This window comes from Alligator mississippiensis, chromosome 5 (genome assembly GCF_030867095.1).
Source record: "Alligator mississippiensis isolate rAllMis1 chromosome 5, rAllMis1, whole genome shotgun sequence".
In the NCBI taxonomy this organism is placed as follows: Eukaryota; Metazoa; Chordata; order Crocodylia; family Alligatoridae; genus Alligator; species Alligator mississippiensis.
The window spans coordinates 56,685,085-56,702,873 of record NC_081828.1 but is presented as its reverse complement, the minus strand read 5'-3'; the positions used below and the strand labels follow the sequence as shown (position 1 = coordinate 56,702,873).

General features: G+C 44.1%; 1 protein-coding gene across 1 annotated transcript in view; it reads right to left on the bottom strand.

Annotated features, from left to right (window-relative positions):
- PLA2G4A (phospholipase A2 group IVA) overlaps positions 1-17,789 on the bottom strand; it is a 125,811-nt gene that overhangs the window by 90,523 nt on the left and 17,499 nt on the right. The window contains exons 2-3 of the mRNA XM_006258681.4: positions 15,848-15,999; positions 5,020-5,101 (exon numbers count right to left, since the gene is read on the bottom strand). Coding sequence (XP_006258743.1) covers positions 5,020-5,101; positions 15,848-15,880 — 115 coding nt within the window. The 5' untranslated portion in view covers positions 15,881-15,999. The remainder of the gene's footprint in view (positions 1-5,019; positions 5,102-15,847; positions 16,000-17,789) is intronic.

Genomic DNA, 17,789 nt, shown 5'->3' with positions numbered 1-17,789 from the left:
GGAAATGTCAGGTTGGACCCATGGCCTGACAGGAATGATGATAGCAAAGAAGAGTGGGTGAAAAGGGGAAAATCAGAACTGGATTCAACCAAGGGTACCCAACACCCACTAGAACCAATGGGGGCCTCCATCCCTAAACTCTCAGGTAAACCACAGAGGGAGACCTGGCAGGTGACTTAGTGACTAAATGGTATAACCTGAGTAAGGTGTGGGGGTACATCCAGCTAAAAGTGGTGGAGAGTAATGTAATGTATGTATTGTGTAATATAATGCATTGTGTGAATTGGAAACATAACATGAATGCGTAACAGAAAGGAAGCAACCTTGAGGAGTCCTGCTGGCTGTGATTCTGGACTAAAATCCCAGAGGCAGGTAGAAGTAGGAAGCGGAAGTGATGAAGAGTGATGAACAACCCTGCATGGTCCTGCAGGCTATATTTCTGGACTCCAAATCCCACAGACCTCGGGAAAGCAGGAAAAGCAAGTGACCACATAGCTGCAGTCTGGCTACATGCCAGAGAGCAAGGAATTAATGGGAAGCAACTCCATAGCACAGCTGAGCTACAGACTGAGTGAGCATAACCCCCAACATGGAGACCTGTACAGAGTTGGTCTGGGCTAAAGGCTTGTTCTTGGGTGCACTTCTGGAGGTGGGGGAGGGAACTTTATTTGCTGAATCTGTGTATTCTAGTGGTACTGACTACTCCTTGTTACTTACCCTTTGAGTGTATGTTGTTACACTATGAATGTCTATTTACCTGTATTTGTCCCTCCCTTCTGACCCATTGGCTTGTAACCCTAATCCCTAGGACTTGCTATATAAAAGTAAGAAAACTCATATTACCACAAACTTTTGTTCTGTTATTTTCCTTTTGTATTTAAGTGTCAGAACATGCTCTCCTGATCCTGGGATTATCCTTCTATTATAGTCTTTCACAGACACCTTTGGTTCTCTCAATTTTTTGTGTTCGTCACACCACTCTATTCACTTTCTATTACTACATTCATTTCTGTGGCAATATTTAACTTGTAGGTTACATAAGTACTATCCGCATGTATTTTAAGTAGCCAGTCTTTCAAGTTTCTGTGGTCCTCCCAAACTGTATTCAAGACAACTCCTCCTGCTCACTTAAAGTTTCTCTTTCTGCTCTTACTGCATGCACTTTCCTGCTTTCTCTGAACGTTTTAGCATAATGGCTGGATTTATTGATATAATTGCTGCAATTTCTACCATTTCTGCCCCAAACTAAGATCATTTCTATGCTCGTTCCAATAACTACATCACTGGCATTGTTTTGAACATGCCATGTCCCTGTGCTTCCCAACTTAATTTCTGTCAATTTTTCTGCTGCTGCTTTCTTAACTGCACTCAGACATATTTTGTATTTCAGTTTTCTCTGCAGATGGGCATATACATATACAAGCTTTGTAGTGCCATACTTTTCTCTCTTACTAATCTCTCACCGACTTTTATTGACATCCTAGAATAATCTGGTCTAAGAGTCTCTTTGGGCACATCTACACGTGCCTCTTTCAAGTGGGTTTAGCCTAAAATCGCCATTTTTTAAGGTACATTAAGAGTGCGTGTCTATACATGCACAGCCTTAATGTACCTTTAAAAATAGCAATTTAAGGGTATGTGAGCCTAAATTTGATACCTGCATAAAGCAGGTATTAAATGTAGGTGCAAATAGCTAAGTCTCATTAGCACACGTGTAGACACACTAATGCGCATTAATACGCTAATGTGACTTACCTATTTGCACCTACATTTAATACACTTTAATGTGCATTAGCACATCCACATGTAGACATGCTCTTAAATTGCCTTATTGTGCCATAAGCAAAAACACACTAAGTTTAGGTGAACATAAATACTTGTGTAGACTCACCCTTTGTCTTTCATTTCCACAAGACTGAGGTTTTATTTTCAGGTCTATGACAGACTCCTCTGCTGCTTCTCATTTCTTTTGTATTCTCATCCTGAACATATACCTCTTATTAGTTATGTGTGTTCAAAAGGCACAAGGATCCTCAAACATTTGAACTATTTCCCTTTTCCTCTCTCTCTCTCTTTCTCTCTCTCTCTCTCCCTTCATGGAAGGCTCTACAACCATTTAATGTATTGTTGGCAACTTAAGAACACAGCAATCTTTTTCTGTTCCTGAAATGTATCTACCCTTGTGGCTTTCTTACAGAGCTCAAAATGAACCTTTTACAGGAACACTCAGAATTGCCTTTGATGCTCAGGGGCAGCGACAGGTTGACTTTATACCTTACAGGCTCTGTTCAAGCTATTTTTGTATTACCTCTCACTTGGTCATCCAACACACTGTACCTGCCACTCCTAATACCATACAATATCTTTAAATATGAGCCATGTGGTAAAGAAAGCTCATTGTTCTGTTCAGGAAATTTACATAAAAACTATGATCAAATAAAGGACTATGAACAGAGATGAGGTACATGCATTAACATTGTTCTAGAAGAGCCTGATAACCTGGCATTTGTTCCAATTCTGCCTCAGCAGGTACAGACTAAATCAACCCCCGGATAGCCATTAGAGATGCCACTCTTCCTGAACACACTATATTTTCAAAATAAGTTGTTCTTTGGCACAGGCTCTGCTCCTTTAGTAAACCAAGTAACTTCCTTGTAGCAACGACAAAAATTGCTTATATAGAAAAATCATGAAGTAACTATTTGAAATACATTTTTTTTTAGTTTCTCTTAATGTGGTTTAGCATCTGAAAACAAAGAAGGGCAGGCACCCCTCTGCTAGTAAATGCACCCTAGACCACAAGACACAGACTACAAACAGACATAGTGTACATTACCTCTCCTCATATTTTACTGTATTTCTACACAGATGTGTGAACTGAAATGAAATCAGATTTTTTACACTATTCCCTGGCTTCTGTCAGTCAAATCACTTCAAAAGTCTGGGGAGCATGCTAAAATGAATAAAAGGAAATTTAAGCAACACACGTTATTGAACTTGGGGAATAAAACATTTTAGTCATTGCTACACTGTACTTGGGAATAGAAAGAGCAGACAAGCAGCAGTAATTTGATTCTACCTTCCAGGGATTGTATTGTAAGCATTTATGTACCACCCTTTAGCTACTTGCCAAGAGGAAATCAAAGCATCTCAAAACTCACAATGTCTTTCTCTGGCCCACTAATGTGTTAAGATTTTTTCCCAGGAGAATGATGTGCACATCCGTAAATTAACTGCAGTTTATTCAAGTTAATTGCCAGTCATTTCATGGACACATCTGTCAGAGGGGAAGCAATGCATCTTGGAAGAGCTATGCGTATAAATGGCTGTACCACTTGTGTTTTTATCTGGGTTCAAATCCTGGATAGTCAAGACCACTGCTGTTTACTGTCAGAAAGACTCCATAGACTATAGTTAAACTGCTCATCTGTAGAGGCAGAGGTTCAAGTCCTTGGTTAAAACCAAACTGAGTTGGGACTTTAATGCTGGTCTTCCACATTCAAAGTGTAAGTGTCCAGACACTGGGCTATTACTTATTAAGAAACAGATCTCTTTGGTTTTCACCAGAAATTCCAACCTAGAAGATAGAAACCATCTCCAATGACAGAGAAGCTGACTCATTCCTTCAAAGAAGTTTCAGCTTTGACAATAAACCTTTTCTGATGGAGAGAGAGAGGAAAGGGCACTTAATCTGAAAATTCCCAACCAGCCCATGAAGTATCTGCACAAAGTACAGGAGCTACAGTACAATACTCAGATGGCTAACATCTATGCATTGTTACTAATATGATGCAAGAGTTTTCAAGTTCCAATACCATGTGGTACATTTGATTTCATAAATATATATACAATTGAAATGCTTTGGCAGTTTTGCCTTGAGGCTACCGATCCTGGAAGCCCTGGCCAAAGATTTCCCCGGCTGAATTCAATAAAAACCTGCCTGTGTTTAGCAAATTTTGTCAAAGCCAAACTATTTTCATAAAACATTTTTGGTTTTGACAAACTGTCATTTTTGATGGACCTTCTTTATGCTGACTAAAAATAGGAGAGTATACTACAACATCACACACTTTTTGCCATTCTGTGGGCTGAACTCATTTCAGACACCAGGGATTCTTACTGTCCTCCATTCCCATGCATGTGTCTTCCACACTGCTCAGTGCTGTGTGTATTCTCCATCCCCTCTTCCCACATGTCCCCTCCAAGGGGGAGTCCTATCATGGTCAGGGCTTTTTGTGCCCTTCCATGACTGTGATTCAATGGGTGTTCTTATCCCCCACATGGTTAGGGTCCCTCATTTTCCCTTCATGCCAGTGACTTGCACTCTTCTCCACACTACACAAATCCCCAGACACAGAGGAGTCACCACTGTTGTACCTGACAAAGAGGCCAGATGCAGAAGAACCATGCAAGAAAGAGGGATAGATGAACGAATAATAGCACAGTCATAATTAAAGATGCAAGACCACAAGAAGCTTACATGCTTTTTTGTATATTTTTCTTAAAATGACCAATCCTTTTCAGTCATCCTGGTGGTTTCTTGCCATGTCTGTAGCTACTTTAAGGACACAGAGTAAATTGAAGTGTGTAGTTGTGAACTGTGCAAGCTGCTTTATTTTTTGTGCTGACTCATAAGGTCCTTAGGATGGTCATGGTACTTCCTACCAGACCACAGACTTCTAAACACACTGCAATTTTCAGTTTCATTAATCTGAGAACCATCTTTCTGACTAAGTCACTGACTAATTCTAGGTACTGTAGGCAGTTTACAACTCCTTCATCCTCTTTTGGATCGTGTGTGGGAATGGAGGTAGAACTAACACATCAACTAAAGTGAGCGAACAATGCAAAAACAAGTATGGTATTTAAAACAACAACTCTTTAACATTAATGACATTTAGAGAGAAATTGTTAACGATACTTTAATATAGGCTCAGGGTACTACCACTCTGCATAAAGAAATGCAGGTCCTCAGGTGAGAAACAAAGAGAAGTGAAACCAAAAAAAATGAGTACTCACGCATATCACCAAAAGCCCCTTTTGTGACATTTCTGGCTTCCTTTACTGTCACATTGAATTTGTGGGAATACTGGTGTTCCACCTGGAAATCAAACAGTTTGCGGTTAAAAAGGAAATAAAACTCCCATGAAAAGTTAAAAAGTTGTCAAGATAACCTCATTTTGTCCAAGGAATGAGAAAAAAATAATTCCTTATTCAAAATGTAAATGAAATGCCTACTGGAAAGAACATTTTAAGCTGTATTTCACCCTTTAATTTCCTGTAGCTTTACTAAAAGGTCAGACACTGCATTATATTTAGCCCGATGTTCTTGCAGCCACTCCTGCATAACAGGTTCTTCCTCAAACACGACTTTTCTTTGTTTTTTAATGTCAACAAATAATGCTCCTCCTTTCCAAGCTGGGCATCTGCTTGAAGGCATTTGGTAGTCACTGACAGATTGGTAACGTGGAAGAATTAAAATGTATTTTATTTCAGTTTGTGTTTGTTACTGTTGTCCCACAGTAAAGAAATAATGTAATTATATCTAAGTGTATGTTACTGAATAAATTCAATACATGTATAAGCATATTGCACACAGAAGTGTGGGAGAAGAGGGATAAATATAACATGGATAAGGCCAGCACATATAAAAATTCTCAGTATAAATAGGCATAGCCTAGACGAATAACTTTGAAGGTTGAACCACAGAAGCTTATTGATTCCACTACATTTCAAGAAGTTAGACTCTCGTGTACTTTCAGGTACTCCCTGCTTCCTAAGAGTCTCTGAACACTGCAAGAGCAGCCTCTCTACCGGTATTTCAGTACTCTCAATGCCACAGCCTGAATGAAACCAGTAAGTGTAGAAACATGAGAAAACAGGAAACAAAAGTACACATCTTTACTAAATATCAGAAAATATTTGTCTGCAAAGTTATATCTACCGATCTATAGATCTATCTATAAATAGATGCATCTTTGCAAACAAATATTTTCTGATATTTAGTAAAGATGTGTACTTTTGTTTCCTGTTTCCTCATGTTTCTACACTATCTATCTATATACCTATATATAGATATATAGAAATATATATTTATATATATATTCCATATATCTATTCCATAGTTTTCCAGTTTGCCAAACTCTAATACACTGGTATATGGCATTCTATAGTATTGTGAGTATTATCACCATCTATAACAGAGTAGAAAGCCGAATGCATAGCCCTTCAACAGAGAAGCTGCATAAACTAGTGAACAGAGTACAAGTATGGAAGTTAGGAGACCTGCACTCTCTTCCTGGCTCTATTTCTTTGTGCATTAGGTAATTCACTCATTTTTACCCTGTAAAATTGAAGCAATTATACTTATCTACCTTCTGTGAGCTGCACTGAGTTTCTAAATGAAACAACTGTATATCGTGGTTTTATTATTACCCTTTTTGGCAGGGTATGGCATGTTGTTCCAGATAGGAGTCAGATGTTTCTTTAATGTGATCACCTTTATTTACAAACAATATATAAAGTTCTATTTCCCTGACCACAATTGAGCAACAAAAAACTATCTTTTCTCATAGATCAAAGACTCTTTAAGTCACTGCTCAGCCCAAAATGTTCTTTTTATTCCTTTCTCAAAAATCACACTCCCAGTAATTATTCAATTTATATTTAGTGCTTCCTTGCTAACCATTATCTTAGTATCTCTGGACTTTTTTGCACTTCTCTTTCAAAAGCATAGCAGACTGTCACAAAAGGATAACCAACAAAACCACTCCACCACCTGACTTACCTGCACCTTTGATATGGTTTGATGATATGTGCCTGTGTTTGTGGTAAAGACTGCTACTGCTTCAACTACCTTGTTCCATTAAGGAACTCAATTGTTTACTATAACTACCTTAGAAGAGGGATAGGGGTTACAACAAAAACATAATGTGATTTTTATATTTATATTGTGGTAGTGCCTAAAGAGCACAGCAAGTTTGGGTTCTGTTGTAAAAATGTATGATAAACCATAACTGGAGTGAACTGCCTTCACTGCTGCCTCTTAGTCTTTGCTTGCTTCTTGATGCTGCTCAAACGGGTTTAATGAGAATTTCTCACTTTCACAGGTCATATCACAGATTACTAAACAGTGTCTGTTTCATCATGTTGTGGTTTTTACTGGTCATCTATGTCATCTATAATTAAAATAATGGTGTAAATGAAACACAGACACAACAACAACAACTCGGCTTTAGCTTTAGTAATAGATGTTGTGCTTTTGGGAGGCCCGGTCAGAGAACTGAATACTCTAAGAGGGAGGGCAGGCTTGTCTTTAAGTTACCAGACTGGAACTCAGGTGTCCTAGGTTCAAGAGTTAGCTCTTCCATGGAAATCCTATTTGCTGTGGAAATCGTATTACCTATATATTCTTCCATACAAAATGGCCCCAAATAAATAACATATGCACCTTGTTTTTGGAAGGCAAAATATAGAAAAAAGGATTTTTTTTCTAGTCATGGCCACCTGTGTGGCATAGCGTAAGTCCTCTTGGGAACACAGAGGCTAGGGACAGATATTACACATAAACTGGTATAAGTGGTCAGAAATCGATTTAAACCTGCAACAGAAGAGAAGTTCAGTGCACATAGACTGGCTTCAAAATGATTGAAAATGGTTTAATTAGACCTGGGTGGATGCAGTATCACACTTAACTGATTTAGGTTAAACCGGTCTATCAAAAGTTCTGTCCCAAATCCAGTCTCAACTCAAGTTACGTTTCAATCCCCCTGCATCCCAGGATGCATTGCAGCTCCCGCTAACTACCGCCCCCCTTGCAATTCAAGCAGGATAGCCTCTGCCCCCGGCTGCACCAGCCCAACCCAGTGGCCCTGGCCCTGGTAGTCACAGACTTGAAGCAATGTTTCCAGCCCCATCACCAGCAGCATGAGGGGCAGGTGAAGGAGGGAATGGATTCCTGTCCCATCCCTGGCTGTCCCTGACTAGGGTCTTTACAGCAGCAGAGGTGGAGGGAAGCTCCCCAAGGCAGGGGTTTCATCACCCTGCAGTGTGGCTCTCCTACCCCAGCCATGCCCCCTAAGCACCTCCCACCTCTCAGTCACAGAAGGAGGAAGGGGGGAGGAATGGGCCCTTGCTTCAGCCCTAGCCATTCCAGCTGGGGTCTGCACAGTGGATGGAGGGGAAAGCTCCCAAAGTGGGTGATTCCTCCTTCACAGCACAGCTCCACTTGACTGCAAACACCCCACCCTGTCACTATCCCCCTGCCTTCCAGCTTTGGGGGCTTTTCCTCTCATAGTGTGCAGAGCCTGGCTTGGGAGATAGAGTGGGGATCCATTCTCCTCCCATTGGCCACCCCATGACTGACAGGCAGGAGGCTGGAAAGGGGGCAGGGCAGCCTAGCAGAGGTGGGAGGTGTGAATGAGTGACCCCTGCCTTCTGGCCTTGGCCAGTGTAGGCTCTGCCTGCTTTGGCCAACTGATGAGTGAAAATGTATGCTGTCTGTCTGTGACAGAACACCCTTTAGGGAGTTGACAGGTGGCTAGTGAGAGCTGCCATTTTGGAGAGTGGCCACTTTGGGAGAACTCTGTTATAAGAGCAGAGCATTTTGAGAACAGCCAGAGGGGAGTAACATTGCCCAGTGGAGCTCCTGCTCCAAGAATATCTTGGAGGTAAGGGTGAGGCTATGGGGAAGGCAGAGGCCTCATTGGTCCTGGTCATGACCTAAAACTGCACCCTCCTGGCATAGGGAGAACTGGTGGGCTTGCATGTGGTGGGGTAGGACCATCCAAATGCTAGGACTGAGAACCTCCCTGGTGTAAGGCTGGTTGGGGCACCTAAACCCATAACCCCACCTTTGGGTGGGTTACAGAGAGAGGTGGGGGGGTGCAGGTAAGTTTATTGAGAAGTGCCTGAGTCCCATGGGATGTTGGACCCTGGAGGTGGGCCAGGCATGCTCAAAGAGGAGCACCTGAGCCCAAAGGGGTGTAAGACCCTGGACCCTGAGAGTTGCAGGACAGAGTTGTGGGGCCAGTTGTGGGGCTGAACCCTAAGGCGTGGAAGACCTGAGGCCGTATGTTAGGGGCAAGGCTGTGGCCTGAGAAAGGGACGTAATGGTCCAGGGAGGGACCAGGGGTGAAGCAGGCCCATAGTTGAGCAGTTGCTCAGTCCCATTTGGGTGAGGGCCACAGGAGATGTTCAAAAAGATTGCACCAGGGCTAACCAAGGGGTGAAGAGCATAGCCTGAGAAACTCTTTGTGTAGGGTGGAGTGAGTGTGGCCTGGATAGGTGGTATGCAAGAGACCAGGTAAGAGCCAGTGAAGTGCAAGAGACCCCGGTGAGATGGGGGAAGTGTGTGTGTGTGTGGCCCCGAAGGGGGCAGTATGGTAAAGATCCAACCATGTGCCCAGTTTTGCACAGCCTTGAGCCAGAGTATCATCACACAGTGTGACATCAGCGAGGCATGGGACACGTGTAGGGATGGTAGGAGTGTATACTGATTGCACACAGTTATTTGGGCACACGAAGGGCAGCCTCTCACCTATTTGACATCTTAATCATTTATCAACAAGGCATGGCAGTTTGCCCAGAGACAAAAGGTGGAGCCATAATAATACTGGACCTGGAAGATGCCTTTATCACACTGTCCATCAATAGTCCAAACTACAGGCAGTCCTTGACTTACAACATTTTGAGTTACAACATTTCGTACTTACAACATTTATAAATTGACACCCTGTTTCAATTTTCTGATGTCAGTTTCGACTTTACTACACTTGATCTGACACCACACCACATCAGCAAACAAGTTCTCTGTGTCACCCATCTCCCTGGAGAACATCTGTCCAAACTTCCTTGGACACTTTCTTTAAGAAAGCAGACAAGACTCCAGAAAAATCTGCATCCAAGACTCCTGAGAAGACTCCAACTAAGAACCTTTCAAAAAGTCCAACCAAGAACCCTTCAAGAAGTCCAGCAAAGTCACCTCAAATAAGTCCTTTCAAATCAGCATGATTGCTATTTACAATATAAATATATTAATGTAGCTATATGACTCATCTATAATTGATTGAGTACAAAATTCCTGGTTATTTTTAGTGAAAATAGGGTATAGGGCCTTGGTTCAGGAACCATTCCCCCATTATAACATTGTTTCCTATGGAAAAATCAGTTCAGAGTTACAACGTTTAGACTTAAGACATGGTTTTCAGGAACTAATTATGTCGCAAGTCCGAGGACTGCCTGTATGCAGCTTGAAGAAAGCTGTGTAGACTGAATTGATTCCACCTCCAGATTTTTGATTGTCTGTACTTAGCCAGAGCATCCAGGAAGTGTGGCATCAGGAAGTTAGTGGTGTCAAGCTGCCTCATGCAGCCTGTCTTCTGTGATGCAACACTTCCTGGACACTCTAAGTCACATAAGGTTAGGACCCAGATGCTGGATCAGGCTCAAGGTCTACTCAGGGAGCTGGTAATCCAACAGGGGCTTTAGACAGAGATTGCCAGGGCTGGGGAAGCTAGGTGTTCCCAACAGGCCCAGGATTGGGGTCAGGGCTCAGCAGGGGCTGAAAGGAGACCACTACCAGGACCTGAGAATGACAGGGACAGTCAGGCAGGGAGGCTGAAGCCTAGAAGCCAGGTTCTGTATCATGGGTCAGGGCTAAAGGGCTCAGTGAGAGTATAGAGACCACTAAAGCCAAGACCTCTAAAGAGTGGATAATAGTACAGTAACATCCACGACATTTAGTGTGTGGTATAAGGGAGGAATGGAGCCACACGATCTGCCCTTAAGGTTACAGGTGCCCTGCAAGGGAATAAGTGAGTCAAGAAGGGCCTTGAGGGCCAAGTTGAGGTGAAGGGGTTCCAGAGGAGGTGCCTGGTAATGACTTGCATGAATTCAGGCTCTCTCTAACAGCCCACAGTTAGCCTCCATTACACTATCTGTACTAAGAACAAGGCATGTCAGGTAAGTGAACCATGGAGGCCTGAATTAGAGCCTAAGCCAGGCAGGGAACACACAGCCACCAGGGGCCATCAGGGCAGCCTCAGTGGCCACAAACCTGCTACACTTTCCCTGTGTTTCTCTTGATGTATACCCGTCCTTAGTAAACATTCTCTAGTTGCCTCACTTCCTCTATTGGATACAAGGCAAACAAGGAAAAACTGCCTGATATTCCACTTTTAAAATTAATTTGATTATATTTCCTTTTCCTATCATTATACTCAGGATCAGACCATCATGCTCAAATTTAATTCAAATGTTGTAAAGTGATCTGATTTTGAATACAAACTCTCTATGTGTGTTGAGGAACTAATAAGGTCTCATGTTTTTATAAAGAGTCTAAAACTATTCATACAGTGGAGTCTAGTTATGCAAACTATTCAAACAGTCATAACATTTAAATTGATCATAAGATTCAATTGTGTCCAAAGCATGAGTGACTGGTGTCTCCTGAATCTGGGAGGGCATGCGCAGAAGCCGCTGACCCTGTCAGGTGGGGCACCAGCCCCACCAACAGCATCAGTGTCAGCCATGAGGGGAGGCACCAGCCCTGTTAGGGAGTCACATGCACCCCTGTGCGCCCCCTACCAGTCGCCTATGCTCCAAAGCATAGATCAAGAAGCCCTAACATGCATGAACTGCATAATTATTTTCACTTCCTGGCACCAAATAAACTTAAGCAGACAATTGATTTGTGGAAGTAAGTATTTTGTTTCAACAGCAACTTTCGTAAAGCACAGTGCCTCCTTTTCATGGGATATTGTCAACCTTAGAATACTGATATTTCAGAATAAAAATATTGTACTTATTATCTGAACAAGCAACACCTAAGATCAATATAATTGTAGAAGATTATAGGGGGGAAATATTGATCTATGCTGTGCACTCAACAGAACTTTCAATATAAGCAATGTCATCACTGTTTGTAAACTTACTATTCCAATCAATTTCTCTCTTTATTTGCATAATCCTTCCACAAAACAAGAAAAAATAAAAATTAGAAAAAAAGCATATGCATTTTCAAAATTTAACTCTAAACATTTTAAAATGTTCATGAATCTGCATAATATCCCTTTAACTGTAGTTCAGTACTGACAATAAGTTTATAACTACATAATGTTTTGCTGTCTGCAGTTTCCCCCTACATTACAAATCAGTACCTTGAAACATTTCATATCAGACATCTCTGAGTGACTAAAAGAAATATAATCTAACGCTCTGATTCAATGAGATATTTAAGTCTGTGCCTAATTTTAGATGTTTCAGTAATTCTTTTAATCTCCCTGAATTTCTACATGCTTAAAATTGGGTGTGTTATGCTGTGACCAGGTCTCCCGTTGTGAGTAGGTCTCCCATTCTATCCAAGAAAGGGCAACAGTGAATTTGCATATTAGAAAGCCTAGAAACTATAAAACTATGAAATTAAAATAGCCATTCTAAACAGTATGTTAAAGAATGCTGCCAAAGAATCTAGGACAGGCTTCAAAAGAGCTGGCACAAAGTTAAAAACTAGGGTGAGTAAAACACTTGATATCTGTTGGTTGCAGGCTTATTTAAAGGATGTGACTATGTGGGGGTGGGAAGCCACACAGTTGATAAGAGATCACTTCAAGGAAGCCAATGCTGTATTTTTAGAAGTTTAAATATTCATCAATGTGACAAGTGTATTGGTAATTACTTCTGTACACACGTTTTTTGTGCTGACATAGATTTCTAGACAAAGTTATGAAAGTATTTGATATGTACATACCTTGATTCCAATTCAGATGGGAAATGTGACCCCATTGTTTACACCAGAAAGTTTTAGATGGCATGTAAAGGATCCTATATACACTAAGTTTGTAAGCTAATGTCTTGGAAAGGTTAAATAAATAACTTCAACCAACTCTAACTTTTCATTGCTTTTTCCTCTATTCAAAGTTAATGATGGGGGGGAAGGGGGGAGGCTGACACACTTGTTAATAATAAACCTGTATAGGAAAAGTTAAATACATGAGAAGTTGTCTTTGTAAACAACTGACTAACTCTTCTGCTTGCTGTGCTATGTGGGCACTTACAAACGTTCAGGGAGGTTAAAATGTGTTAAAAATGGCTACCCGATCTAACTTTGTCCATGGAGGTGTGGACCTTACATTTAGATCCCTAATTAGGTCAAATTAAGTGTGAACTGTACAGAAGTTCCAGGAAGGTTAGATCAGTCTAAAAATGACCTAGCCAAACTAAGTTAACCCTACTTCTGAGGCTGTCTAACTTAGATGGGGTAGGCCCTTTTTAAACCGAACTAACTGTCCTGAACTTCCACACAGTTCCCAGTGCAGCCCACAGCTGGGAAAACCCAGCTGCTGGGCCCAGTCCCAGGGCTGTACTTTTCCTACCCACCCTCCTGACACATTGGGCTACTTTTAGCCCCCTACCCCTCTTTCCCACCCCCAGACAACCCCTTCCATGGACCAGCTGGTTTCCTCCCCCTCCCCACCCAAAACCTAGCAAACCATTCATCCCACAAGCTACACCTGGTGCCAGTTTTATCAGCATTCACCAATGCTGGGAGCCCGGAAGTAAGTCCTAGTGGGAGGGATGGTCACGGTAGGTTCGCCAGGGACGTGGTTATTCATCTGGGGATGAGGAGCTCAGGGTTCCTCTGGGGTGAGGGAGAAAGCACCTACATCCCCTCAAACCCTCCCTGAACCCTGTGGACCCCCCGATCCCAACAAACCCTCCTGAATCTCACCTGCCCCCCAATCACTCCCACAGATGTTGCCTGACCCCTGATCCATCCCACAGACTCCTTTGGTCCCCCTAACCCCTCCCACAGATTCTGCTCCCCCCCCCCGTGAACCTGATTCCTCCTGAAGAACCCCAATCTCCCTGATCCCCCCATGGATGCTGCCCCCCCTCCCTATTCCCTGATCCCTCCCCCCCACAGACACTGATAGCCCCCTAATTCCCCCAACCTCCCATAGATGCTGCTTACCCCTCTGATTCCCCCACAGACCCCCCCATTCCCCTGCAGAGATTGTTTGCCCCCCAATCACCCTAATACCCCCCCCGCTAGACCCCTCTCTACTTATCTGAGATCAGGTGACCACATTTAACTCAACCTAACCTCCCCCTAACCTCCTTGAATGTCTGTACTCAGCCTTTGAGAACCAATTTATGATAAATTAATATAATGAAATGGTATTTTAAGTCTTGGCTCCTATAGTCACTGAAGTTATGATCATTTTACTATTACTAGCTAAGAGTAACATTTGTCAAAGACTCTTCTCATAAATGATCAAATCATCTTACTTAGGTATTTTGAAACATTCATAATATCTATGAAATTTCATTAAAAACAAAATGTTTCCAAATCAATTTTTATTTAAATCTAATTTTCTTTTTTTATATTGTGTCTGTCGCAGGGCACCTCGGTGCCCCTGCTCCTAGAAAGGAGAAACTGCCAGGGAGCAAGTGAGCGCGCCCTGGCCTGACATAACGAGCCCAGCTGAGGCTTGCTCAGGTAATGAGCGCAGCTGCGGGTTGCCGGAGCAACCAAGGGGAACCAGCTGCCTGTAGGTGGCAGGGCCTGGCCCTTATAAAGCCCAGGGCTGAGGCCAGGCTGGCAGTTCTCTGCCAGCAGCTGGAGAGGCAGGAGCTCCCTCAGCTGAGATATGGGGAGAAGCCCGACGGGCAAGTACAGCTCATGATAGCCCTGAGAGGATTGGGCACTATGGTTAGCCAGGGGGCTTTATGTTTGTGTTATAGCCAGGAGGCTCTAGTTTACGTTTGGCTCTGTATATTACACCCGGAGGCTTGGGTGAGGCTGTAGGGGTTGGAGGAGGCCTCAATCACAGGGACCCCAGAGAGTGTGGGGTGCCCTAGCGCCAACAGGGCGCATTATTTTCATAGCGCCAGGGAAGGCGCAGCTCGCACGCCAGTGCGTGAGCAACTGGTGGCGAGGAGCGCAGCCAGTGGGTCGTGGGCGCAACCTGTACGTTGCGGACGGGGACCTAGACCCCGGATTGCGTGTGGGGGAACATAGACCCCGGCCCCAGGAAAGGGGCGGTATTATTGAGTAGCCCAGTGTGGGCACGGCGAGCCCCAGAGAAGGGGAGCGCCATACTGAGCAGCCCTAGAGAGCGGGGCCATATCGAGGAGCCCGAGACGGGCATAGCGAGCCCGGCCGCAGGCTAGTGCGGTAACACCCCTCAGACTGAGGCAGGGCGCTGCGGTTGCCCCGAGAAGACAGGGAGTAGCAGCGCGGTGAGCCAGGGTCAGAGAGGGTGCCCGTGCAGTTGGCCCATAGGACCAGAGGCCCGCTAGAGAGTCCCCGAGCGGAACCACACCGGCAGGGGAGGCCCAGAGTGGGCAAGACAAAAGTTCCAGCAAGAGGCTGGGCATGAGAGAGGGAGCTCAGAGTGGGCCACATTAGAGAGGAGGCCTGAGAAGCAGGCGTACAGACCGGACAACGTCCATTACATCTGCGAGGCTTGGGGCGTGGTATTAGGGGTTGGTAGGAGCCACGCATAGCCCACAAGGCTAGGGTGTCTGGGGAACACCCACCATATCGGGAGACCCCCAGGGGGTCCGGAAGAACCACGGGGACAGAGGTCCCGAGTAGCCGTGCCCAGGGAAAACACAAGGCAGCCTCCCATCATTATATTTACCATCAAAGACATGGCAGGCGAAAATTAGAGGGTGCCTTGGGCCGGCCTGTACACGGAGCGAGGTACCTCAAGGAGATCACAGCCCTCCGCGAGGACCCCGCCATGACAGTGTCCCTCAAGTTCTATGATGAAATTAACACTACATGCTCACAGAACTTGCTGCATAACACAATTCACATATGAAAGTCAAATGGACTTACCATAATGTGCTGATAAGGATCTATACAGGACATTTTTGCTTCAGATCTTATATTCGGATGCACAACAAAGGTTCTTTATGTGTTCAACTTCACACTGGAGAGACTTCAATGTGTTTTCAAAGTAGATTTTAGTATGTCAGTTCTATGTGTTCCTGCAAAATGGAGAAAGACTTGAAATTAAATATCACATTTTCCTTCTGAAATGTATTTTAAAGTAAATGAGACACCAGTTTTGAACAATGTTTCCAGAATTAAAATTTTAAATGAAGATCATTAAGAATGTAAAGATTTCAAAGTTATGGGGGCCACATAACCTTTCCATGCATCTTGCTCTCTCTGAATAAGGGAAGAGCAAGGACATGGTATGTCCTTGTTCGAAGAGATGTAAATCACCTTAAAAGCAACAGAGGAGAAGTTAAGCAGAAGAGAATATCACCAGACTACCACAGGCATTGCGTATTATGAAAGATTATGTCTTCTGAAGTAGAAATGGTCAGCCAGGAGGAGGAGCTGAACAGGTAGCCTGCAGAACAGAAATATGTTGTCACTTCTGGAACTTTTGTGGTAATAAGTGGGACCTAGGACAGTGTTTCCCAGCCTGTGGGTTGTGACACAAAAGTGAGTTGCAAGAATATATGAAAGGATCCTGAACAAACTTTAAAAATAGATTTTTCTTTAAAGGAGAGCTACTGTCCTAGGAGATCTCAATGTACCTTCTAATGTTACTTTTGCTTTTGCAAGCTTCACCTCAAACCACAAGTACCCACAGAGGTCCCTTACTGAAACCTGAGGGCATTTGTACATGATACGGGAGGTTAATTAGTAAACCCCCATGTCTGCACGCTCCTTACCTGCCTCTTCAGTGGCAGGAAGGGGAGAGTGAACTGCTGGCAGGCAGAGCAGTCCCTGAGCTGCAGCGGCGGGCTGGTGCTTCCCTCCACGGCAGTGGCAGCAAGCCCACAGCCAGCACCCATCCGCAGGCACCCAGCTTGGGCAGTCCCGGGGGGCACCGCAGCTGCAGAGGGAAGCATTGGGCCCCCACACAGCTCAGACAAGCTCTGAGGGGAAGGGAAAAAAAGGTCAGGCTCACTGGATTTTTTTTGTTTTTCCTTCTCTGGAGCCTGCCTTCCCGGGCTGCCTGCATGGGCTGCCCCTGAGCCACACAGAGCCCAGAGCTTCCCTCTGCAGCTGTAGGGTAGGAAACTAAAACTCCTCGGAGGTGTTTTAGTTTGCAGCACTCCAAAGTAATTTGCTGCATCCCAAAGTCATTTAAGGTACCTTACGACCCCAGATGTGCTACAGCGGCTGGCATTAACACACAATACACCGCCGAAATATGCAAACAGCAGTGTCATTAAAGCAGTGCAATAGGCATTTAACCCACTTTAAACCCGCTTTAAAGTGTCATCTACAAATGCCCTGAGGTGCCAGTAAGAGCTCAGGCTAGACTATCAGGGGCCACATGCCACACAGACCCACTAGTGAGGACTGCAGGGTCCTACCCCCGCCCTCCACAGCACTGCATACATGGACCCCTCTTCTCCCCACCCACCCCCCTGTTGCAGCACACACACACAGTGCCCTGGCTCCCTGCTCCATTTCCTAGACCCAGGATTCTTCACTGTACTGTGCAGTGGGCTCCCTTAGCACTACAGGCTTTGATATGCCACATCACACCCTGCAGCACAGTGAAAAAGCAGAAGCTGAAAGAGACGGGAGCACCAGAGATCCCCAGCTGCTGCTACAATCACAGCAAGGAAGGGGTGTAGCAGGAGCTCAGGGGCCACAAGTCAAACCCTCATAGGACATATGTGGCTCATAGGCCACCAGTTGGACAGCCCTACCTTAAAGTATTTTTCATACAGCTGCACAAAGTCAAAATGGCCGGGAATATTTCTGCAAGAAAGTTTTCTTCTAAATCTGCAATGTACAGCATTTGGCC